General features: G+C 41.6%; 2 protein-coding genes across 2 annotated transcripts in view; one reads left to right on the top strand and one right to left on the bottom strand.

Moving 5' to 3' along the window:
- LOC311430119 (uncharacterized protein) overlaps positions 1–24,760 on the bottom strand; it is a 146,559-nt gene that overhangs the window by 24,934 nt on the left and 96,865 nt on the right. Inside the window, exon 9 of the mRNA XM_084506486.1 lies at positions 3,486–3,627. Coding sequence (XP_084362612.1) covers positions 3,486–3,627 — 142 coding nt within the window. The remainder of the gene's footprint in view (positions 1–3,485; positions 3,628–24,760) is intronic.
- Positions 4,789–23,867, top strand: LOC311430117 (cell surface glycoprotein CD200 receptor 1-A-like). The gene is made up of 6 exons (XM_084506484.1): positions 4,789–5,441; positions 17,248–17,553; positions 19,015–19,263; positions 20,063–20,162; positions 21,120–21,171; positions 22,568–23,867. The coding sequence occupies exons 1-6, from the start codon at positions 5,354–5,356 to the stop codon at positions 22,688–22,690; spliced, it is 918 nt and encodes a 305-aa protein (XP_084362610.1). The 5' UTR covers positions 4,789–5,353; the 3' UTR covers positions 22,691–23,867.

Here is a 24,760-nt window from a genome sequence, read left to right as displayed (position 1 = left end):
AAAACCAAGGCACAGAGAGACTGTGAATCTCAGCAGCTGCACTAAATGAAAAAAACCCACACCGTAGCGGTTTGACCAACTTGCCCTTCAGACAGGCCTCACCCCTGAAAAAACTCGTAGTTCTAACAGGGGCTCTTATTGTGGCAAAAGGTTGTGGCAGACAAGCAAAACATCATGCTGTACCAAAACCTCTTCAGACAAGAGGCAACTCCACAAGTTCACCAGAGGCCTGCAATTTTAGTGACATCGAGGATGAAGCCCTCTGATTCAAATAGGTAATCAGAGAGGGAAAAATGGAAATTGAAGGTGAAGTGAAATGCAGACTGGAAAAAAAACAAAACACACAGTTTTTAGAAGGGCAGAAGGATTAGAAGCCACGCTTGGTTAGCTAATAGTCATTATTAGGACTAGAAATTGGTTTCTGTTTCCCTTTATTATGTAAGAATGGCAGGATGCTTGACCACTTCTCATACCAACTTCAAGCTAAGAAAACGAAGTAACTTCCTTCATTGCATAAATGGGCTATGTACCTCTGTACCTACCAGCTATTGCTGAAATACGAAAACACCATGGAAATGTCTCCATATCCTGTTCCTTCCATCAAACCAAGGATTTCAGCACTTTAAGGAATCAGAGAAGTGAAACGTCTTCCTATTGAGAAAGCAGAGCCTTAATTACGTATTTCAGTGCAACGTCTTGCAAGATTTTCCTCCTGACCAAAGCAAAGAAGGGCTGACTCCAACACTTTGAAACTCCAGCACGGAGGGAAGCTAGGGCTCATCTGCAAGTTCCCACTCCTTCCCTCTCACCAAACATCTGTCTCAGCTCATCCGGTGCTCTGAGTCACTTCCTCCCCACTTTTCATCATACGCCCTCAGCGCACTTCTCCAAGTAAGCCCAGTCTTTTTTGCACAATCTGGAGCATGGTTCAAGGGAAGCCTTGCTGGGAGGCAGGCTAGCCCATAAACACAGCGTATCACAGGGTGAAACTCCTAAGTTTTGTGGCCGACGCAGGAGCTCAGAGCAGGCCAACATCATGCGTGTTAGTGATGTTAAGGCTGATTTCGAAAGAGCCACACCATTTCATACCAGCAGAAACTGTGCCTTCTGCATACGTTAGCGACTCCAGAACTAGCTCCAGTAAGCCGACATGCCATTGCGTTATATTGGGTGGAAACGTTTATCCCCACGGGGCAGCAGTTAGGTGCACAAACAGGCTGCTGTGCCCCGGTTAGGTGCTGTGCTGTTCTGAGCATCCCACTGCCATTTCTGAAGCTAGCTCCAAGCCAGCTCTGGGAGCTTTGCACTCTCAGCAACTGCACGGCACAGGCATGGCCTGCAGGTTTTGAGGCAGGAATCCAAGGAGGCATGGGGAGCAGAATTTCAGACTAGGCCGCAGGGAAGTGTTTAGTGCATTTAGCCTCCCACACAACACCCCCACAGGAATACTCTGAAACATGGGTAGAATTTTGTTTACCTACACGTGTATAAATGGCGCGCAACAGCTCTCAACCCAAAGTCAGGTCCTCCTGTTTCAGTCTTGCTATTAAATCCAAGCTTCCCTGAAGGGAGAGGAACGCTGGCAATGTGGGCTTCACCTCAGGCTTACCTACCCTCCAGCAGGAGGTAGGTGAAAGAAACCGTGTTCTCATCAGGACTTTCAGGTGTGTGGGTGTTTCCAGGAATAAACAACACTCAACCACAGAACAACCAGGAAGCGGCTTTATAAGCATATCATGTCACTTCAGTGCTGCAAAGTTTATAAATTGTATCTCCAGAGCCAGCCTACCACATTGTGCCATTCTGCTAAGGGACTTGCCATGTGACGGGCTAGGAAATGTCCACTGCGCCCCATCCTTCACGGCGTGCTGAAAGCAAGAGCTGAAATTACAGAGCCTGCGATTGCAAGCATTCAATCATATTTTGGGCAGGCTTATCAGTCATATTCCAGGTAGACTGGATGAACTCTATTAAAGTTCTGAACTGAGACAGCAGGAGGAACAGCCAGTCACAGTAAAGTGCGTTTGCAAGGTAGATGTAGGAGAAGTTTTGCATCTGCCCACACAAGAAATGAGGCTATCCAATACTTTTGCTTTCTCTATCACGTACCCCCATATGCAAAATTAGTGTATTTTGTTACAAAGGATGCAAATAAAACTTATGATTTTTTTTTTCCTTCATTGTAAATGTAACAAGTTCTCGGCTCTAAGATCATCGCAAGGCAGGAAATTCACTTACAAGTGTGACGCACAATGCTATTTCTGGAAGAATTCAAGTGTTTTCAATGCCCTACACATCGGGCAAGACTGTTACATAATGTAATCCAGCCCTAATTCCACTTACCTGCCAAATTCCCAGACCAGATCATTTTATTTCATTACTAGGGTGTGCACTTACTCTGTGAGTAAAACACATCTCTCAGTAGCACAGAGAATCACAACACTTTTCCAGAACCATTCTCAGCTCCAGAGATCATTGGATTTTCTTACATATGTGCAGCCTGTTGTGCTATGTGTATGGTCCCAAGACTTAGGGTCCTCAGCTGGCACAGAAGGTGACACAGCTGGGAGAATTCTCTTGTGGATAAAATCGTGGCAGCTCTGTGAGAAGTCAACAGACTCAGTCCAGGTTATGAGTTTACACCAGCTGAGGTTCCAGCACACTGCTATTTATGTCATCACTGGAAATTAAGTTCCTGAAAAAAAAAATCTTCTGTCTGCACCTTGGTAGTTAAAACCCAGCTTTGCACTCCTGCACTTCTTATTGAACAAGTTATTAGCATGGAATCTGCTGTCAGCAAGGACTTTAAGGCTGAGTAAAACCACTTCAAACAGAGCAGATCACAGACTGTGCCTCTGTCAAATAATATCTGATGACATTATGATAATTAACATAAAATGGGTCTGCAATCACCCACACTGAAAACCACAGGCAAAGCCCAGAGCTGTGCTCTCTGTACACAAAAGACAGGGAAAGTTCAGACTCCAGAAAGACTGCAATGGCTTTGGGTTTTCTCTGCTGCTGTGTAGAAATGTGCACTCACTGGAAGTGCCTTTAATTGCCTTGTTGGCAACTTCTTCAACTATGTCTCAGGCTTCAGACTCAGCTTTCACGATCAGTTTATCCCTCTCTTTCTCCTCATTTCCATCAAATGCACACCACATTTCTGACTGATGCAGCCAGCAAACCCCAACACCTTTCTCCTGTCTCCACACATTATTTCTCCTCTGTCACAGTCTGGCCTTTCTCAGGGTCAGTTCCTCTGTTATGGGATCCTGGTTCCCACTGTGTAACTGAGAGGACAGGAAGAAGAAACAAAGATTCACTACTTCTTGTGGTAAATTTATGTTTTCAGTAGTGTCCTGCCACAGACTGCGTGTCTCACTTCCTAAATTCCATTGTCTGCAGTAGTACTTTCAGAAAGGTAAAAAGAGGCACTATGGTAGTACTTCCCATTCTCAGGCATCCTCAGGTTTCTGTCTTACCTTCTTACATGAGCCTCCAGCTTTTTCCTGGACACCCAAGCTTCAAGTCGAAAGTTGCTCACAAGGCTTCTTAATAACGTCTTAAATGACATTTGCCTAGCAAAAGAATCCGGCTGTCCAGTTTCTGGTTCTGAAGGAATCCCTGTAGGAATGTCAGACACCCATAATTCTGACAATTTAAAGTAGCATTTTTATTATTAACAACATAGCTAACTCTCTTCTTAAATCTCTTCTACCCCATTGCATTGTTCGTTTTTCAAGTCTCTCATTTCATTCAGCAATCATCCAGTCTGCCAATTTACATCCAGTCTGCACATTTACACCAGCTTAGTTTCATTTGGCCTTTGCGTTAAGTTTGAGCACCATTTCTTACACATCCAAGGCCTCATACTGCTTACACGTTGCCTAATTCTTTCCTTTACACAAACACTTCTTCCTCTCCATGTCCTTGTCTAAAATATACCTATGTTATCTATTCACATGCATCACTAATTCCTAGATCAACGGTAATTACTCAAAAAATAAACCAGAGTGTTACTGTGGATAGCACATTGAAAACCTCAGAAAACTGCTGAGAAGCATCAAAATGTTAAACTGAGCTTAAAACTGAGCTTGTGGGACAAAAGTACAGTACTCCTCACCACACAAAAGTGCAGTCAATAATAAGATTCTAGGACCAAGAAGATTAAATTTCTTTCTGCCTTGCCTGATTTTCTTTACATGTTCCTTATCAGTCTTTTTACTTATTTACGTAAGACCTTAATTCACAGTCCTTTGCTCCAGCGAACATTAATGCAGATCGTTTTTGAACACTAGTCTGACCCAACAAAATTACCAGACCATCAGACTACTGTCATCACTGCAGCCTGCCGATGTCCAAATGTGCTGGGCTGTCCAAGCTCCTCAACACCTCAATTTCTTGTTGATTTTTGTTGATCTGTTTCTTCTGTCTTTACTGTTTTTGTCTCTGTCCTTGGTGGTAATCATTCTGATTTGTAGATTTTCAACAGCTGAAACCTTCTCTACTGCTGGCCCACAGAATTGTGCCAGGGAAGAGCTGTGGCTTAAGAAAGGAAAAGAAAGCTCTGAATCTGAAGACTAAAGTGAGGAAGTGGAGAGACAGGTACGGTGCTAACAACAACAACAACAACAACAACAACAAAACTAACAATAAACCCCAAAAACCGCAGTATCCTGAAGAAAAAAAAATTAATTGAAAGATGTGGGCCAGCTTGATTTCCTATGATTTCTGCTGAAAAGTATGTAAAAGAATATTTCTTTTCTCTCACTCAGTCTCTCCTCCCAGGGTCTGGGGGTCTGGAAAGCTTTGTTGTTCAAGGTGGAAACAAAGCTGTCAGTAGCTCCTGAAGGGAGAAATCATTAAGACAGGAGGAAGGATTTTTCTTTGAGGTAGTGACAAAGAAGTGCTGAAGACACAGAATAGCAGCAGTGGCAAGGATGAAGAAAAAGTTTCTCTCTAGCGCCACAAAATGAAGATTTTCTTTTTGATATTAAAGTCAGGCTTAAATGATCTCCTCCACTGCTACCCCATCTGAGCTGTGCTGCAGGGTTTATCTTCACTCATCAGCCTCCTGAGGAGAGCCAATGAACGGAAGGCAGAGCTGTTCAGTCTGTTTCCTCAGCGTTCGCCTAGGCTCTCAGCACAGGAAGCCTCCTGCTCTCAGAGTCAGAAGGAGGAACCTCTCCAGCTTTGAGGAGCCAGGCAGTCAGGAGAGGAGTGGAGAAGGTTGGGGGAAGAGAAAACACTCGCCTTGGCTGCTGAGGATGCGCTGGCAGGCAAGAAATATGCCCCATGACCACAGCTAGGTTGGCGGTGGGACGGATGGAGTGACGGAGCCGCCTGAGCCATGAAAAAAGGAGCTGACATGAAGATTGCTGGAAAGGCTGCGTGTATTTTTGTGCTGCTCACCATCACCAAGCTCACAAGAATAACGGGTGAGTCTAACTGTTCTCTGGGAGTGCTCAGCTGTCAGGGTGGAAGAAAGGGAAATGTGCACAGATCTTTTCTCCCCGTAAGGGCTATGTGTCATGTTATGACTTTCTTTAGTTGTTAAAATTTACGGAGCACAATCAAAACATGCTTCCCAAATATCTGCTCCTGCTTTTCTTTTCTCAGTGGTCCCAAGGCTGCCAGTCATTATCCCTGTGACTTCTATACAGGCAATTATTTAGTGACTCATGGCTATAATGTACCGCTAGTCACAGATAGCCTATTTACTAAGACCACTAAATCCACATCCTCTGAGAAACTGATCCATTTGACCTATTAAAAATATGCCCAGGAAGGCGTTTGTGAACGTGAAGCTTTTGGCCATGAGGTTTCTGCTGAGGAGAGCTGGTAGACACTACGAAACAGGGCAGGGATCTCGTGTCTTTCTTAGGAGCGGTGGAAGATCACTGGTGTGCTGACAGCCAGGAGCAGTTTCTGCAATTTCATTCTGAGGTTAACGGGAACGATTGCTATCAAGCACGGTCAGGGCTTTGGTGCCAAAGATAGTGACATTCCTAACCCCTTCTGACTCTGTCTGTTAGTGTAGTTGGCTTAGTTTTAATATATTCTAGCTATGACAGTTAACGTCTCCTAGGTTTTTTTCATTTGCATTTCTTGAGCTTGCGCTATTTCAGATGCCATGCGGCAGTCCAGGGACTTGCTCATGTAATTAGGGATTTGAGCAGCAGTTCCAGAAACCTAAAATGCCAGATAGGGACATCTCTGAATAACACGTAACGTGCTTATGTCCATTACTATTACGGACAAGTAGAATTAAGCTGCATGGACATGAAATATTTCATTCCACTCAGACAGAAAAGAAGATACTATCCTTAAAGATATTAAAATATACAGATATTTTTTAAGTAAAATGGATACAGTTATTGTCGTCAGTGAGGGAACACCTGCCTGTAGTGCGTTTGTCAGATCAAACGAGATCAAAATGATAACCTCAGTGCCACACTGAAAAAAAAAATGAAATCTTCACATACTTTTATTAAACTCTGCATTAGTAGACTCACAACAGACACACTAGAGGTTAAAAACAAACAAACAATCAAAAACCATTCCCTTCCCATGTCCCCATTCTTCCAGTAAAGAAATTATCTCAGAAGAATACCAAGGAACTGTCTCAAGGTAATACACACAGGTTATGGTATCATCAGAGACAGTCTATGCTTTTGAGTACAGCTGCTCAAAAAGTAAAGGAGTATGGACATGTCACAAACTGTTGAAAAAAATGGGGGAGACAAAGGAGAATCCTACGGGCAAAATTTCTTTTTAAAATGGGACTTTGCTGGAAATATATATAAAATATATATATATAAAAATATATATATATAAATATATTAAAAAAATCTAATGCCAAAGAAAGTTCTCTTTTTCTTCTAGAAGACAATTAGATTTTAACCTCTTGGTGTCTTGAGTCAATGATATTCCCCTTCAAAGAACACACAAAAAAGATGCATTAAAATCTAACTTCATGTTTGAACCTCCCCCCTCCGAAACAAACAGCACACTTTTGATGGGAAGTTCTTAGCTAAGGCTGTTTTTAAACATGTTTCCTTCAATATTATTGTGACGGTTCTCAGCAAGGTGTAGTGACGAGGTTTTTCCCTTAGAGATCACAGGCCAGATGTGTTAAGATGATCTAGTGTGTGTTCTCTATCCAGAGAAGTTTAACATTGTATGAAGTTTGAAGGAACTATGCTCCCCTTCTGAAGACCAGAGCAAGCTACCGTGAATGAAATAAGGTCATGCAAAAACTCTTGTGCATAACCAGGCTTTACATGTGTTAATGTTTTCCTTAACATATCTTTAATATGTTGCCTCATGTGCCTTGGTCAGTTTTTACAGCTGAGGAAGGGGCAGCAACTTCATGATTGTTGTGTCTAGATCCGTCCCCAAGCAGGGCTGGACAGTATGCTATGGAAGCTGCTGGTGCACGATCTGTACTACCAACCCTTCTATAAGAATCCTCATAGGAGGATTTGTTTAACTAAACAAATTATTTATTTGTTTAACTAAACAAATAAGACACCTTGTGGTTGTGTGCATACTCCAAAGGAAAGGGGATAAGGGAGGGCAAGTTTTTCCGTAGGAGGTTCATACAATTAAACTCTTTTTATCGGAGTAACATTTGCAATGTTCAGCTGTGTAAGTCCTGGATCTGTAGTACTAGTCTGTGACAACAGATATGACAGTGTGCTTCAGTGGAAGCACAAAGAAATCTGATGTCAATAATGAGATGTGATTCTCTATGTTAGCTCAATTTTACCAAGAGTAAAAAACTGAAAACAATGGCATTGCCTCAGTGCTGAAATTAGAGTGTACAAGGTGAATAACAGTGCATTAAAACTTCAGAGCAACCTGTCTGTAGTACAATTTCACCCAGATACCTAACTTTCTTGAATGCAACTGCTTTCACTTAGCTTCTTCCCTTAAAAACAAACAAACAAACAAACAAACAAACAAACAAAAACTTTTAAATTCTCCTTCACTAGTGTTAGTAGACTAGCGTGTTTTACTGCCTTCTCATTTCCACTGTCTTTGGGTGTTTCAGTGCCCCTGTCTCTGTTGCCTCCTATTCTAGTTTACTCTGCAATCTTGCTCCTGATACAAAAATCATAGGCTAAAAAACAATTCTGATAAATATACGTTTGTCTTGATTTCACTATTGCTCTGCTGCTCCTTTGGTTCTATGTGCTAGAATTATTTTGTCTTCTTTTACACTAAAAACACATTTTACATCACAACAGCCTTTTTTTTTTCTTACACAAACACTTAAAACAGAACTCCGTACTATTAAATTAAGCAAAAAAAATTCTCAGAAGTCATCTAAATTGCCCTAATACAATCTTCAAAGCATGTTCATGTGACATAACATTTTACTTTGATATGGTCCAAGCACGATGTCTAAAGGTGTCTAGTTTCAAAACCCCAGAAACGGAGGAGTTCGGTTTTGCAAGTACACCGCATACTCTGTGACTATAAAGCAGCTTTTCTTTAATTGGTAATGCACTTACAGATGTACATTCTACTTAATACTCGCAGCTGATATATTTTGTACACAGAGGTACAATCTTTCAGAAGAATAAAGCGTAGGGAATCTTCTTACGCTGCCTTATCTTTGTATTGAGTAAGAAAAGGCTAGAAAAAAAATTACAATGCTAAAGCTGAACACTAAGCAAGGTGTGACTGAGATTCTAACTATAGAAAAGTGAAGTCATTAGTGTGTTTTCACAGCAGTCCCTTATCTGCTCTCTGGAAAGTATGAAGAAGAGGGCATACAACCCACCTTTTGCAGTCAATGCTCTATTTTTGTTTGGAATAACAGGAAAATGCCACTTAAGCGTAAATAAACAATTTTTTTGTTGGTCTTCTCATGAGTAAGGGAGTAGAAAGTCAAATTCAGCATGCAGAACAGAGTATGAAACACTCTGTATCTCTTTCTGTAGTGGGAAGTGTCCAGAGGGCCTTTGCAGTTTGTTACACAGGGCATCACAGTGCTACTCTGGAAGAAATACTACCCAAACCCCTTTGGCATACAGCGTAAGCCCCTTCTCCTCTCATCTATTCCAGCTCACATTCTGCAAGGATAAAGATCTACTCACCCTGCACGCAGAGGTTGCTCTAGCAAGTTCAAAGTTAACAGCCAGGGTCATATAAAATACAACAGCTTGTTAAGTCCAGTGATGATTTATTTTCAGTGGAGGGTTTGAGCAAAGGTGTTAATTCTGCAAACTAGATGATTCCAACACATCACTCAAACATTAACTCGGCCAATAGAGCAGCATACCTATCCTTTTTTCTACAAAGCCATGTTTTTTATTGAGATATAGCCCTTTTGCTCAAATACAGCCTCAAGAAAAGACCTCTAAATCACTGCATCAAATCATTTTTGCAGGCATTCTATCATGAAATGCTTCTCAATTTATTGTAATAACTATTTACATTGTTATTACATTTTGAGCTGACGGATTTTAATGATGTCTTCTTCTGTGACATTTCCCTTCTTTATATTAATAATACCATATGCTTTCTGCGTTCAACAAATTTCTTCACACACTCCTGATACAAATGCCAATACCATTATTAAGAATGCTAAACAGAATTTGTACAAAATTTGCCTGCTGAGAAACATCATCAGCAAGCTACCTTCAACCTGACACTTCCTTTCAACTCTGCCTTTTGCTTTCTCTCCTTGATACAGTTTTTACCCATCATACTTCCCTCCAGTTACCCCTCCTTTCTTTGGCTTGATTTATAATTTTTGAGAGGACACTGTATCAAATCTCATCTCCAACTAGGTGAGATTTAGCATCATTCTTTTGCCTACAAAAACAACTGTTTTGAATTACTGCTTGAAAGGACACTGAAGAAAGCTAAAGAGCACGAGAAGATCATAGAAACATTAACAACTAGTATTTGGCAACTGCAAAGGTATATTCCGTCTTGAATGTGAAGACTGAAACCTTGAGTTCTTTATGAAGTTCTGCCAGTGTGCTCAGCTCTCTGCAACATATGAAGTCACTTCCTGATATTAAAGTTTGAAATCTAGAAGAATTCCAGCCATGCTGCAGACAATTCATATTGAAAAACTAGAGTTTATAGTGAAAAAGTGTCATTTTCTGGCTGTGTTTTAAATTTGCCATTTGAGTTTGGATGAGACAGCAGAAAAGAGACTGACACTGCAAAGGACACTAATGGTGGCAGAACAGAAATGGGTTACAAGGAGAACAAAAGAAGAATTTAGATGTGAGAAACAATGGAATTTCTGAAGATGGGAAAAAGGCCTAAATAAAATGAAATGGGAATAGAATACATTATCAAGGAATAATGACAAATATGGATAAAAGAGTATTAGAGGGAAACTAACAATAAAGCTGTAAGTCTCTTATTGTGTCCAATGCTGCCCTTTTGAAGATGCGTTGTCACTGAAAAAGCTGTGATTGCAGCTTCAAGAGTCTGAGTCATGTCAACTCAGGGCAGCTGGTTCATGTATTTCTGTCACGAAACTCACAGCACTCAAACTACTTACTACTCATCCAGTGCACGGGGCAGATTTTCAGCCTGTACTCCGTCCTGTGCTGTTGTGGCTACATTTTCCAGAGTCACAAGCCTGCCACATAAAAAACTCTGACAGTACTTTAGCAATTTCTACCCTAGTACAAAGCCCTTCTGTTTGTTTCTCTCTCTCCTCATTCCAGACAAGCCTTGCTAAGTGGTCACAGGCACTCTGGTGGTAGAAGGAGAATGCAGAGCTCAGCCTATTGTAGCTGGCCTCTTCCAAGCATCTGGTACTGCCTTTTCGATCATAACTTGCTCTGACTCATATAATATGTTAATTCCAAGATACAGTTAGTCATTTACTTGTGGTATAATCACTGTTTCAGTTCATTATACCTCTAAGTTTAAACTGCGGGGGTGGGGAGGGGGGATGCACCAAAATGCTACTGTAGATTGTTACTGTAAGAAATAAAGACACGAGAGAATTACGTCTGAGAAAGTAAAGAAGTCTCTTTACAGTGTGAAAAAACTCTTTAACAGCTGAATTTCTAAAGAGGCTGTAATGGAACTTGAGTCATTTTGGGGGTAAGAAAAGGTTTTACTGTGGGTTAAAACCTGCTATAAAGAATAACAGAGGCTGGAAATCTTTCCTACTTGAAAGGAATCAAAAGCACTTTCAAGCTGTGTAGCTGTCTGATTTTTCAGTGATTCCCCTGAAAAATTTAGTGGTTTCACAATCAAATTTTCCTGTTTTTGAAATACGTCTTTCTCCTATTACTGTGTGAAAAACTCTGAGAAACAGGAGAGATGACTAAGTGACACTGTAAAGGAACTGGTGTAACTAGTTATCCACGAGAGCTGTCAAACACACTACAGAAACCATGTTAGAAAAACAGGGCAATTTTTCCCCAAATCTTTTTTCAATTACAGTAATCTTAGTGTGACAACAGTAACCAGAACATTTCTGAAACACAAATACAAGCTCCTGGGCTGAGTATGTTTTTTCCTGAGTGAGGATACATCCACTTTCAAAGATGAAGCTGGAATCTGTCAGTGCATTGGGAAGTGCACTCAATGCACTAGAACAGAGCTTGAGAACCCCCTCAAACATCTCTTAAAATCTTCTTCAGCAGTCAAGGGAAGACACTGAAGGATGGATGACATAACGTTACTTGTATTTTAATTAGGTTAACTTCAGAGGCTGGAGTCAAATTAGAAGACTTCGATCCAAAGGCCTCCAACCCTACCTACTCATAACCTGTCACAGGAGTCCCCAAAGATAAATCAGCTTACACTGACTGAATTTATGTCAATAACCCAAATAGATTGGTTCAGCTTGGAGCTGTACAGAGCTCCCTGAAGCTGACTTGTCTATTTTCTACATCGGCATGACTGACAGCTTGTTCTCCTGGGCTCTGCACTTTCTGACAAACAGAATAAATGATTGCCATTTTCCATTGTTCACTCATTTGTGAAGATTAAGACTGAAAATGAGAAGTTATTTACAACAAATGTGTAGATATATGATTCTTCATATCATCTCTCCTGGGTAGAACTCAATATTTAGCAGGGCTGACCTTTGATTATCATCATTCGCTTATCACTGCACTGAGATGAGCTTGATAGGTCACACCTCTTCAATTTTCTTATTCTTTGCAGACCCACAGAGAGCGAGGCCTTTGCTGCGTTGGTTATCCCCTTTTTAATTTGCAGCGTGCTGTTAGTTCAGCTCAGCTCAGCTCAGCTCTAACATGGGATTTCACCTTTAGAAAAGAAGCTGTACAATGTACTGGGTTGTTTCCAAGCCATCATTCAAATAGATAAATGCTGACGTGTGTGGCATATATGCCCTGATTCTACGGGTCTTGAAGTAATCAGCCATCACAGAGGAAACTTTAGCAACTGACCTTCAGCCATTTTACAGAATGAAAGCACCATTCTAGAAAACACTGGTGCAGTGACTAGTCTGACTTTTAACACTTGCAGCATTGAACATTTCCTCTTTAGGAGTGGAATAGTTTTGCTTGTTTAGTTTGCTTGCACAGCAGACACAAGCCCTTTATGCTTAGTTAAATTCCTGGAGGAAAGGGGAGATGGTGTCCTCCCACAGAGCTGCTGAGCTCTACCTACAAGTGCAGGCTGGGGCAGGCAGCAGAAAGGCAAAGAAAGCAGACTGGGGAACAGACTCTTGCAAAAGGTTTGGTTGGAACAGATCCACAAGAAGTCATAGATGTGATGGTAAAAGGGGAAAAGGAAGGGTCATGTGGAGTCTCTACGTGGCCTGAGAAGCCACTGAAAGCTGGTGGACTAGAGAAGAGGACTAGGGGAAAGAAGGCATTTTGTAAAGGCATGGAGAACAGGAAAGATTTCTTTTCAGGCCTTTTCTTTGAATGAGTATAGCCAGCAATTATGAGTTACCTAAAGAGCTATCACTTCCTAGTGTATTGGTTAATGTTCAAATGAAGCATACATTTAGAGATTAGAAGGGTTTTGAAATACTTACTAGAAGGAAAAGGTATGGCATGTCCAACTTCAGTCCTTGGCTAAACTGAGGTGATTCTGTGAGGTCCTATCAACATTTCCAAACTAAAGTAAAGCTATGGCTGACTAGGAAGAATAGGATAGGGGTGAGGATAATTTCCGTTTAAAGAACTGCCTTTGTGCTGGCTGATCCCCAGCTATTTGTGGACTCATTCCTGAGCACAAACATTTTGGTCTATCTTTAAATAAAACTAACTCTGTGGTAAAAAATAGCAAGTCCTGACATCTCATTAGACTGACTTAGCTTGAAATAGAAAGAAAGACAAATCCTGTTTTTATCAGAAACTGTTACAAAAATGGCTGTTCTTTATAAGCTCCTGTTCGGTAGATTTTTAACAAGTCTTACCCATGCCCAGTCTTAATTTGCTTGTAAGCTACAATATTTTAGGTCACCCAGTTCAAAATCTTAAATTATCTGAACTTGGTACTACACTCTCGGTTTTAGAAAGCAGAGCTCCATTTTTGCATATGCTTTCTTGAGAGATTGCAAATATGCCAGACTATTTCTGCATCAGGTGATAATGTGAATGGGAGCACTGTACCCATCCACACAGCTGACAAGCAGGGATAATGAGCTTGGGTTGGAAGGGACCTTAACGACCATCCAGTTCCAAACCCCTGCCATGGGCAGGGATGCCACCCACTAGATCAGGTTGCCCAAAGCCCCATCCAGGCTGGCCTTGAGCACCTTCAAGGATGGGGCATCCACAGCTTCTCTGGGCAACCTGTGCCAGTGCCTCACCACCCTCTGAGTGAAGAATTTCACCTCTAATCTAAATCTTCCCTAACCTCTAATCTAAATCTCCCCTCTTGTACTTTAAAACCATCCATCCTTGTCCCATCATTATCTCCCTGAGTAAAAAGTTGCTCTCTGTCTTTTTGATAACCCCCCTTTGAGTACTGAAAGGCTGCCATGAGGTCTCCCCAGAGCTTTCTCCTCAGGCTGAACATTCCCAGCTCTCTCAGCCATTCTTCATAGAAGAGGTGCTCCAGCCCTCTGATCATCTTTGTGGCCTTCCTCTGGACCTGCTCTAACAGACACACATCTTTCTTGTGCTGGGGGCTTCAGACCTGGATGCAGTACTCCAGGTGGAGCCTCACAAGGGCAGAGCAGAGGGGGACAATGCTGGCCACCCCTCTGTTGATACAGCCCAGGATGTAGTTAGCCTTTGGGGCTTCAAGCATGTATTGCTGCCTCGTGTTGAGCTTTTCATCCACCAGAATGCCCAAGTCCCTCACCTCAGGGCTGCTCTCAATGAGTTCTTCTCCCAGTCTACACTCATGTCTAGGACTGCCCCAACCCCATTGCAGCACCTTGCACTTGCACATTTTGAACTTCATTAGGTTCACTGGAGTCCATTTATCTAGTTTGTCCAGGTCCCTTTGGGTGGCATCCCTTCATTCTGCTGTATCAACTGCACCACTCAGCTCAGTGTTGTCTGCAAACTTGCTGAGGGTGCACTCGATCCCAGTGCCTATGTCACTGATAAAGATATTAAACAGTACCAGTCCCAAGACAGACCCCAGAGGGACCCCACTCATCACTGGCCTCCACCTGGATATAGAGCCATTGACCACAATACTCTGGCTGCAGCCGTCCGGCCAACTCCTTATCCACAGGATCGTCCACCCTTCAGATCCATATCTCTCCAATTTAAAGATGAGGACAGCATGTGGGACCATGTCAAAGGCCTTACAGAATTCCAGGTAGATGACATTGGTCGGTCTTCCCTTGTCGACTGATGCAGACACTCCATCATAGAAGGACACTGGATTGGTCAGGCACAATTTGCCCTTGGTGAAGCTGTGCTGGCTGTCTCAGATCACCTCCTTGTCCTGCATGTGCCTTGATATTGCTTCCAGCAGGACCTGTTACATGATGTTCCCAGGCACAGAGGTGATGATCACCGATCTGTAGTTCTCTGGGTCTTCCTTCCCACCCTTTTTAAGAATGGGAGTGATGTTTCCCTTTTTCCATCCACCGGGGACTTTGCCTGACTGCCTGGACTTTCCAAATATGATGGAGAGTGGCTTGGCAACTCCATCAGCCAGTTCCCTCAGGACCCTGGGATGCATGTCAGTGGGTCCCACAGGCTTGTACCTCTACAGTTTCATCAGGTGGGGTGGTCTCCAACCTGCTTTTCCCTTACAGTGGGAAAATTTGCTCCCTCAGCCCCCACCTAGAGGTTTGGGGAAATGAGAGATGTAGGCAGCCTGACTGGCAATGAAGATCAAGGCAAAGAAGTTGTTGGGTACCTCATCATTTTCTATGTCTTTCATTACCAGTTCTCCTTTCTTGTTTATCAGAGGGGGAACTCTCTCCTTGGCCTTTCTTTCCTGACCAATGTATCTGTAGAATCCCTTCTTGTTCTTTGCAGCCCTTGCCAAGCTCAGTTCCATCTGTGCCTTGGCTTTTCTGATCCCATCCCTGCACATCCAGGCAGCATCCCTGTGCTCTTTCCAGCCCACATGTCCCTGCTTCCACTGCCTGTGTATTTCCTTCTTACAGCTCAGTTTGACCAGCAGGTCCTTGCTCAGCCATGCTGGTTTCCTGCCTTCCCTGCTTGATTTCTTATACATGGGGATGGAGACCTGCTGTACCCTAAGAAAAGCATCTTTAAAGAGTTGCCAGCTCTGATCAGCTCCTCTGACCCTAAGGACAGTATCCCATGGGGTCTCATCTGCTAGGTCTTTAAACAGATGGATATTCACTCTTCAAAAATTCAGCGTCCCCTCTTTTTAATTTGCCAGGCTCATATCCCTCAAGATCACAAACTCAACAAGGGTGCTGTCACTGCAGCCCAGACTGCCTTTGATCTTAACCTCTTTAATGAGTTCAAATGAGTTGAAAGACATTTAAAATGATATTGCTCTAAGACATAAATAAAAGCTTACAACATTAAACAGGCACAAGACTGTCACTTGTCGTCACTATTTGCAAACATTAGTTTAAAAAAAAACAAACACCAGCCCCAACACAAAGTTTGTCTGAAGGCTTAGGTTTGCTTAGTTATTTTTAGATGAGGTCAGCCATCCTGATGGTATGACTTGGAGCTCTGAGGCACTTGGCAGTGCTAAACTGGCAGAGGAAACAATTTGTTTGCCAGTTTTTGGAGACGTTCATAGAACTCCCATCCAGAACCCATCATGAGACAAAAGGCTTCTTTCAGTTCCTCTCCTGGTAAAATCATCTGAGTTTAAAACATGCATCTCACATTTTCTTGCAATGTCATATAGAAAAAAAAAAAAAAAAGTCATTTAAATACAGTGCAACCATGTATCACAGAATACTGTTGACAATTGAATTAAGAAAACAAGCATTTGTGAGGCTGGTGGATTTGTGTATCAGAAGATAATGTAAATAAATAGCACTTTTCATCTTCAGCAATGCTTGCAAACATTAACCAATGAATGCTGGCAGTAATGAGCAGCAGAAAGCTAAGTATTATTTCCTTTCTTTAATAAAAATGGGAAGTGAATGGTTTCAGTGATATACTGTCCCCACATATTTGTCCTCTTCTAGCAGAAAACAAACAAATAAACAAGACCAACAAATTATCAGAATTACACTCTGATTTACATGTTGTGCAGCTGGAGTAACTAAGATTTTACAGCACTATACTGTGTACTGTACTATGGGGCAATATTGCAGCTACATTTCCTACCAGAATGCAGGAGCTAGGTCTAGATTTGGAAAGGTCTTCACCTGCATGATACTTAATCCTCAAAATGAAAAAGCAAAAACCTTTAAGGGAATTTGTAAGTAGCTAAAATGCAGTGAACTGTGTTAATTTTGCATGTTAGAAAACATTTCCCGAGAACTTAGTTAAACAGTAGGAAAAGTGGTCGGGCTGGAATGGTTCGTTCACGTGGGCTCCAAACACAGAGGATTTGGATGCTGATCTGCTAAACCCAGTGTGCAAGAGCAGGATATCATCCTCCAGGATCTGTTTTATCCACTAAGACCCAGAGGGAAACGTTGATAGTTTTAAGAGGGTAGTCTGTAATACACTACCAGCTCCACAATAAACAGCTGTAATACCAGATGAAGGACAACATGGGATGAGCAAAGACAGGGCCTCCCTCTGGAGTGTAAGAGAGCTGACATTTCCCTCTGAAGCACAGGCCAGAACTCCAAGGCTGTGAGTGACATCCTTGGGCACCTTTTCACACATCCTTCTCCTTCTTTGTCTCCTGCAGGAAACAGAATGGCAGCACAAGCGGGTCACAGCGCTGTGATGACCTGCCCTCACAGAACAAGAGCAACTATGGTGACGTGGAAAATAAGCCCCAAGATAGGAGGCCCTTGCACCTTGGGATTCAGGGCTGATCAGAACCTGGTGAACAGAACAAACTGCAGTGACAGCGTGAAAAGTGAATTCAAACCAGAACAGTTTTATGCCCTTGAGATACGGCAAGTGGGAATGGCTGATGAAGGAAATTACAGCTGCGAACTGGTAAATCAGGAAGGGAATTTCCACGAGATGTACCAGCTGACCGTGCTAGGTAAGGGACTCCTTCCTCATTTCTCTTTTCTCCAAAGGACCACCTCCAGCCCCAGACAGACAAAGCTCCTTGTGGTGGTTTTACCGTGCTGGGCAGCTAAACCCCACAACCGCTCTCTCACTCCCCCTCCTTTAGATGAGGAGGGTGAGAAGTAAAGCAAAGAACAACTCACGGGTTGAGATAAGGATAATTTAGTTAAAGGGAAATAATTATAATAATTAAATAAAGACTACCATGAACTAAACAATTTAACTAAGGGGAAATAAAAGGGAAAGGGGAAAAAAGGGAGGAAAACAAACAAAATAAATGAAAGCTATATGGAAGTGCAGAGGAAAGAAATTACTCTCTACTTCCCACAAACGAGCGATGATTGACCACGTCCTTGAAGCAAGGCCTCAACGCACGCAGCCGGTGTTCAAGAGGAGGACCGACGTCTTCTCAACGAGAGCCCACCCCTCCCCTCTTCTTCCTGTTTCCACCTTTTATTGCTGAGTGTGACACCACATGGTATGGAATATCCCTTTGATTGGTTTAGGTCAGCTGCCCTAGTGATGTTTCTCTCCTCACTTTTTGCCCACCCCCTAGGAGGGTTAGAGAAAGGCCCAATGCTGTGCCACTGCTGCTCAGCAGTAGACACAACACTGGTGTGATAACACTGCTGTTCCAGCTACAAGTACAGAGTACGGCACTGAATGGGCTGCTGCCGGGAAAGTTAACATTCCAGCCAGATCCAGTACACTCCTCTCCTCCCACACAGGAAGAAGCGTGCACTGAGAAGGGGAGCTTTCTCAGTGGCACAAATGGTCACGCAGTCATTTAGTAGCTCTGTTTCTTCCCTCTCCTCATTTGCCAAAACTCCCTTCTGCTGCCCCTTTCTCCCCCACAGAGTTACAAGTGATGGGTGTGAAGCAAGCCTCAGTACACTACAGGAGTCTGCATGTGCATCTTGTTTTCCTGTAGTCACTCACTAACACGCTACTTTAATATGACAAAAACACAGCAGGGCAACACTTCCAAGTACTGAGCTATTCGATCAAACACGGGATGTTGTTACAGCCCCAACTCTTGCTAGCATGGCATTCAAATCCATTTTAAGCCACATGCATAAAGGCTGATTGGGACAAAAGTCTGATTCAGCCCTGTATTCTGGGCAATTCCCCACCTCCACGTCCTGAGGCCCTCCATGCCTCCTCTAATGGTACATGGCTGTGGTAACTCACCTCAGTGTGGGAGAGGTGTCCAAAATGAGAAAAAAAAAAAAAAAAAGAAAAGAAAAAAAAAAGAAAAAAAAAAAAAAAAGATAAATCTTTGTCCTTGCCACTTTGGCACACATTGCTGTGATGGGATGGCACCTCCAACCTGACTCTCCTCTTCTCATGACGTTCCTTTCGGGGTAAAGAGTAAGAACAGCCTCTGCCAACTGCAGCAACCCACACGTCTCCCCTTCCTGATGTTTTTCAGTGCCCCCAAGGCTGTCCCTGTACTGCGAGAACCACAGCAACCCCGTGTGCGAGGCAGCGGCGGGGAGGCCGGCTGCTGAGATCTCATGGGTCCCAGAGAACAGCTCCACGACTGAAATAGACAGCCACGACAATGGGACAGTGACCGTGCTCAGCAGGTTCACAGCACACAGCACCAACAGGAAGACTGTAACCTGCAAGGTGTACCACGCAACTCTGAATGAGACCATGTCCACATACTGCTCCTCACGTAAGCTCCCCCTTGTGTGTTCAGCATTCAAAATCCTGCCTAGCCCTCTGTTCACACTCTTGCTCTTTCTAGGAAGAATAATCCATGAAAATTATAGAAACCTTCAGTGAAATCCTATATAGACAAGAGTATCGTGCCCTACCACATGTGCCAAGAAACATCACCAGCTCGTTCATGTTCCAGACACTATTTCCAAATGGTTTCTTCCCTAAAAGGGAAGTACATTACTGTGGTAGTATTCTTTTGGTAGTGGGAAAGTTGCAGTAAGCAGCCTCAAAGCAGTCCTGATCTTATTGTTAACCACATGGAAACAGAACATCAACAAAATTTGTTGAGATGCAACAGTAAGATCTCCTGCTTAGATTGTGGTAAGAGAAAGAGAACCATCTCTTGTGTGGCCAGCAGGAACAAACCACTTAATTCTCAGTAGGGAATGTCTGACACTGTATGGCATTTGGTTTCTTCTTTTTGGTTTGGATTTTTCTTCTTGAAGAACTACACATGAATTGTAATACTAGTATAAGCTGTGTCCTTGCGAGGGGCTCAGCTGTGACTTAGTGAATAAATGTCATGGGTATCCACTGTGGGATTTGAGGGATCTGTTTTTTTCTCTGACACAGACTATATTTGCATTTCTCAGACTGGTTTCATTATTGACTTTCCCTTCTGCCGAAAGGATTTATATTTATTTTACAAGCATGTTGAAAATGTATATACTAAAGCAACTTTAAACTTATATTGAAATAATAAAGGAAGGTAGCAGTGAGAAGACATAATTAAGACTGTGCTTTGTCTTTAGCACAGAGTGACCTTATCCTGTATATAACCATCGCTCTTGGTTTCCTGATCATTATCACCTTCATGGCTGTCATTTACTATTTTAAGCTCCATGGTTGCAGGTATGTACAACAGAGTGCTAAGGAAAACTTGTCTTGTGCCAGCAGAAATCTTTAAGTACTATTTGTGTCTTGAAATCATGATTCTGTCAGTCTGTGCTGCTATGAGTAACTGAGTTGACTACATCAAATATTTGTACTTTATACTGCAGACACTGTGCATTGCACACATCTTTACTGAATAATGCCCCGAGTAAAATATAGATGGTCAGAAATTGGCAGGGAATCCTCAATGCATTGTCTGCTACACTGAATGGGAGCTCTTCATTCTGACAGGAAAGCAGCAGAGCAAATCTGTTCTTCAGGTACTGTGAGAGCCTGTCAGTGTCTCTCTTGGTCAGACCAGGGGAACGGTTCTCTGCCTAAGAAGGTCCTTCAAGTGTCAGAGCATTGGCCAGTGCTATCCTGCCATGCCACTGGAAGAGACAGCAGATTTTGTCTCTGTTTATGAAGAAGCTCCCTGGGTGAAACTGGACTCTAGCCCCTTTTGGCTTTGCCGTGGAAAAGAAAGCAGTTCCAAAAAAATAAAAAAAATAAAAATCATTTGTGTAGAGAAAGGCTGAATTAGCATCTGTACTGAACACCTCAGATGTGTTCTGTCCCTCCCCTATTCCAAAACTGTTGTTCTTCCCAACCTTCTCCCTCAAAGATGAACAATTAGTTCAATACAATTTCAGCAAGGGGGAGTTGAACAACCTTCCAGAGGATTTTGATTTTAACCTGCTTCCACTCTGCACTTAAGCTCCCCAAAACATCAGAAGACACCCGTAAAGAAAGCCAGGGTGCTTCAGGATCAAAAGTCACGGACAGAAAGACATTGGAAGATTTTTAGGCTTTGCTCTTGATAACAAGAAAGAAAAATATTTCATAGGCTTGTGATTAAAGAAGCTCAAAAGACCCCTCAGCAAATTCTAGTATGGAGGAAGAAATTTGCTTTAATGCTTATTTTCTTTTTTACAGACTCTGTCACAAAACCAAACCTCCCGATACTTCTCTTACACATTCGTTAGAGGTAAGGAGAACGATGCAGATTAGACCATCACTAAATCAGGGATCTTGGATCAAGAAAACATGGTCAATAAGAGAAACCATTAGATTTTTACTCTTTACTTTCAGCAGGTGCTACTCTGTCTTATATGTTTGTCCTTAGCTTTATCTCAGTACAAAACAGAGACTATCATTACCATAATCTTGACTTGGAGCAAACATTAGAGGCATTTTCCAACAGCAAAGATTTCAGTAACTGCCATGCTTTATCTTTGTAAGGAGCAAGTCCCACCACATCCCTCTGCTCATATTAGATACACTGTCCACAACTGCTGTACAGTGCTCAGTAAGAGAGACAATCTTATGGGTTGGGGAATATTAAGAAAACTATTAGGAAACAAAAGCATTAAATGACAAAATTAACAAATCTAGAAAGAGAAAAAAAAATCTCTCCCAATGTTCAGAATGATAATGTGCAAATTCTGAAGGCCAGTCTTTATTTTGTGTGGTCAAAATGCAAAAAGAGCCAACTGTACTCAAGACAAAGCATTTCATAAAACAATGGAAGGAGCTCTTATGTCCAACATGGGAGATATTCTTGAATTCCCTGTGGTGTTACATGCTTCCCATGTAGCTGAGAAATTCACTCATCAGCTCTGTATCTCTGTTCTCTTCTACCAAATAAAAATAACAGCATTTCCGTGTAGGGAAGCTGAGACATTTATGTTGTGAAACATCTACATTGTGCATATCCGTGTACCTGCAGCACATAATAGGCTCAAATTCTGTCACCAACTTAAAAAGGAGCTTCAGTTTCTATTTCTGAAATGACTTAGTCACTTCTAGTTATTTTACTTCTTCCTCTTCTGCTTCCCTACCTCTGAATTATTGCTGACAGTTGCGTTAATGTAAACTAACTGGTTAAGTGCCAGTGTTCTTGCTGGCACATCACAAAACTTTCATTAGAATATCTTTAGGCTGAAATTGTAGACTGATGGAGGAATCACTCCTGGTCAAGACCCTAGTATGTGATTTGCTTTCTAGAGAAAGAGATCCTAATACTAAATTTTCTAGGTGAAAATGAGTGAGAAGGGAAAGAGATGGAAGAGGAAAAGAGTGCACAAATCAATACTTTAGTGTTATCCATCAAGTCTTTGAAAGAAATAGCAATACAGCTTCTTTGGTAGAAAAAGCAACAGATGATGTTTTGTTTTGTTTTATTTTGTTTTGATTTGGTTTGATTTGGTTTGGTTGGTTGGTTGTGTGTGCATTGTTTTGTTTTTTGTTTTTGTGGGTCCAAGAAGAATAAAAACTGGTGCATTATTTCCCAGTTACATTCTTCAGTCCAGATGAAAGGCTTGCAAAATCTTGCCAAATTAACCTACTTCCTGTATTCACACTTTTTGGTTTTGTTTTGCTAGGATGACACAACGGAGGTGGAACCTTATACTACTTATGTGCAGAAGGAAAATACAATTTACAACTCAGTGTCAGATCTGACAGGGGGGCAGAATCTTCCATGTGGACTGTCAACAGCAAAATGAGTGATTCAACAACACTGGAAAAGGGAAGAGACACTTTACAAAAGACTGGTCATAGAAAGAAAATTCTGAGAGGATTTCTTCAGATTCAGGGGCAACATAGCTCACTAGGTCTCTTTGAAGACCTATGCTTATTGATGAGTCTGCACAGTTCTTTCTTCCCATTTTGCCTTTTTCCTTGGGAAAGCAAACAGGTTTCCTGTTTTTCCTTGGGGAACTTTGACTGACATCAAGCTATAGATTTTCCCGGAAAAAAAAAAAAAAATGTTGTCATCAGTCTTCCCTTTGCTATTCTTCAATTGGAGATACTAGTTTTGTCAGTCACTTGTAGGCATTACTTTGACACATTTGACACTATCTTGCACAGACTTGGGAGATGGGAAGAGTGTTTAAGCTAAAATGAAATGCTCTCCAGGCAACAGACACTTTGTTCTAATTTACAAATGACTCATATAAGGGCTTTGAGTATGGATAATCACAAAAAAGTTTTAACTGGCAAAAAGTATCTGTAGGGAAGACCTTTCATCTCCCAGTTCAGAAAATTGAAATGAGTGATGAATTTATAAGTTCATCCACTATAAAAGAGACATCACTAGTATGTTGAATTCACTTGTTAGGTTTCTATTCAGTATTTCCACTAAACATGTTCATTAGGTAAGTCAGATTATTGTTATGATTACTTTTCCCTAAGATTCTCTGAAGGCAGAGTATTCCTCTCTTTCTTAAGAGTATTGGCATTAAGATATGGTAAAAAATCATGTTATTCAAATCTGGTAAGCTATTTTTAACAGAAAATAACAGCAAATATTTCACAACAAAACAAGTTCAAATGTATCACCTACAGCTGTGCAATATTGTACAAAAAGGATAACATTCCTGCTACCTGTTGTCATATTTATTTTTACTATCACAACTGAAGATATTTTCATGAATATGTCTAGATCTTTTATTGATATTTTTAAATGTACTTGCAAGCTCACTTTGTTGTATGTAAATTAGCTTGTATATCTTAATGTGTCTCATGTTAAGGTGACTTCTCATCTTCCCAAAATATTCTTTGGGAATAAGTCAAATAAATTGTTCTCTATATACTAGTGTTTCTCAAACGTTTTGAATTGATGCCTTACTACCTAAATTATGAACTGGCTTTACAGTAATAATAAAGAGATCCATCTGTAAACTTCTGTTTACTGCCTCTTATTTCACTATTTTAAAATACCGACTGAGTACCTGACCTGATGGTAGGATCAGAAGAACTGGATTTTTCCTTTAGACCATAGAAATCTCTTTGCCACCCATTGCTAGAGCTCTCTTTTGAGATAGCCTCCTGAGAGCTATGACCTAGTGCTTGCAAAACAGATTTTTTTATTTGATTGATGTTCCTTGAATGCATTGCTCATGTAAACTGATATAAATGGTTATTGAGTCTCACTCTACCAGATATGAAACAGACACTTTTATCCAAGAGTTCTCTGCATGCAAGTATTGCTTTTCTCCATTTCTGCATGTTATTTTGAAATGGAAGGGATCAAAGCTCAAAAACATATTTAGGGCACTGCATATAAATCAGCTACATAGGTACATATGGAATATATTAAATTTATAGGAGTACAGTACTTGCTAACCTGCTGCCTAGCTGCAGGGTTTTGAGTTCCTTCACAGGTCCATTACACTGGACTAAACATGTTTGATTCAGACCTAGATTTTGCTAAGTTGCTAACTGATTTTTTTATTTTTTATTTTTTTTTGTCCTCTACTTTGTTCCACAGTCAGGTCTGCTACTGCACAGTTTGAGGAATGAGTCATGTAGGCTGTTGCTGGTGGCATGCATGTCTCCTAACCTGAAGCCCAATGCTACCAAGTGGCTAGAAGGCCCAATCAGCCAGCACAGCAACTAATTCTGCAATTTCATGTAGGTAGGAAGGCCACAGTTTCTGCAGCTAGGTGATTAGCAAAGTGTAGGATGTAGCCAGATCCTCTGCAGTAAGTTGGCAGAAAATAGGCTTTTGCCCATAGTTTGTGACTATGGTAAATGCAAGGTGTCTCAAGTTCACACACATACACAAATGCTCT

The sequence above is a fragment of the Aythya ferina genome (genome assembly GCF_964211825.1).
Source record: "Aythya ferina genome assembly, chromosome: 1".
Lineage (NCBI taxonomy): Eukaryota > Metazoa > Chordata > Aves > Anseriformes > Anatidae > Aythya > Aythya ferina.
Note: the sequence above shows the minus strand (reverse complement) of the source record. Positions and strands in the feature narration are given on the sequence as shown.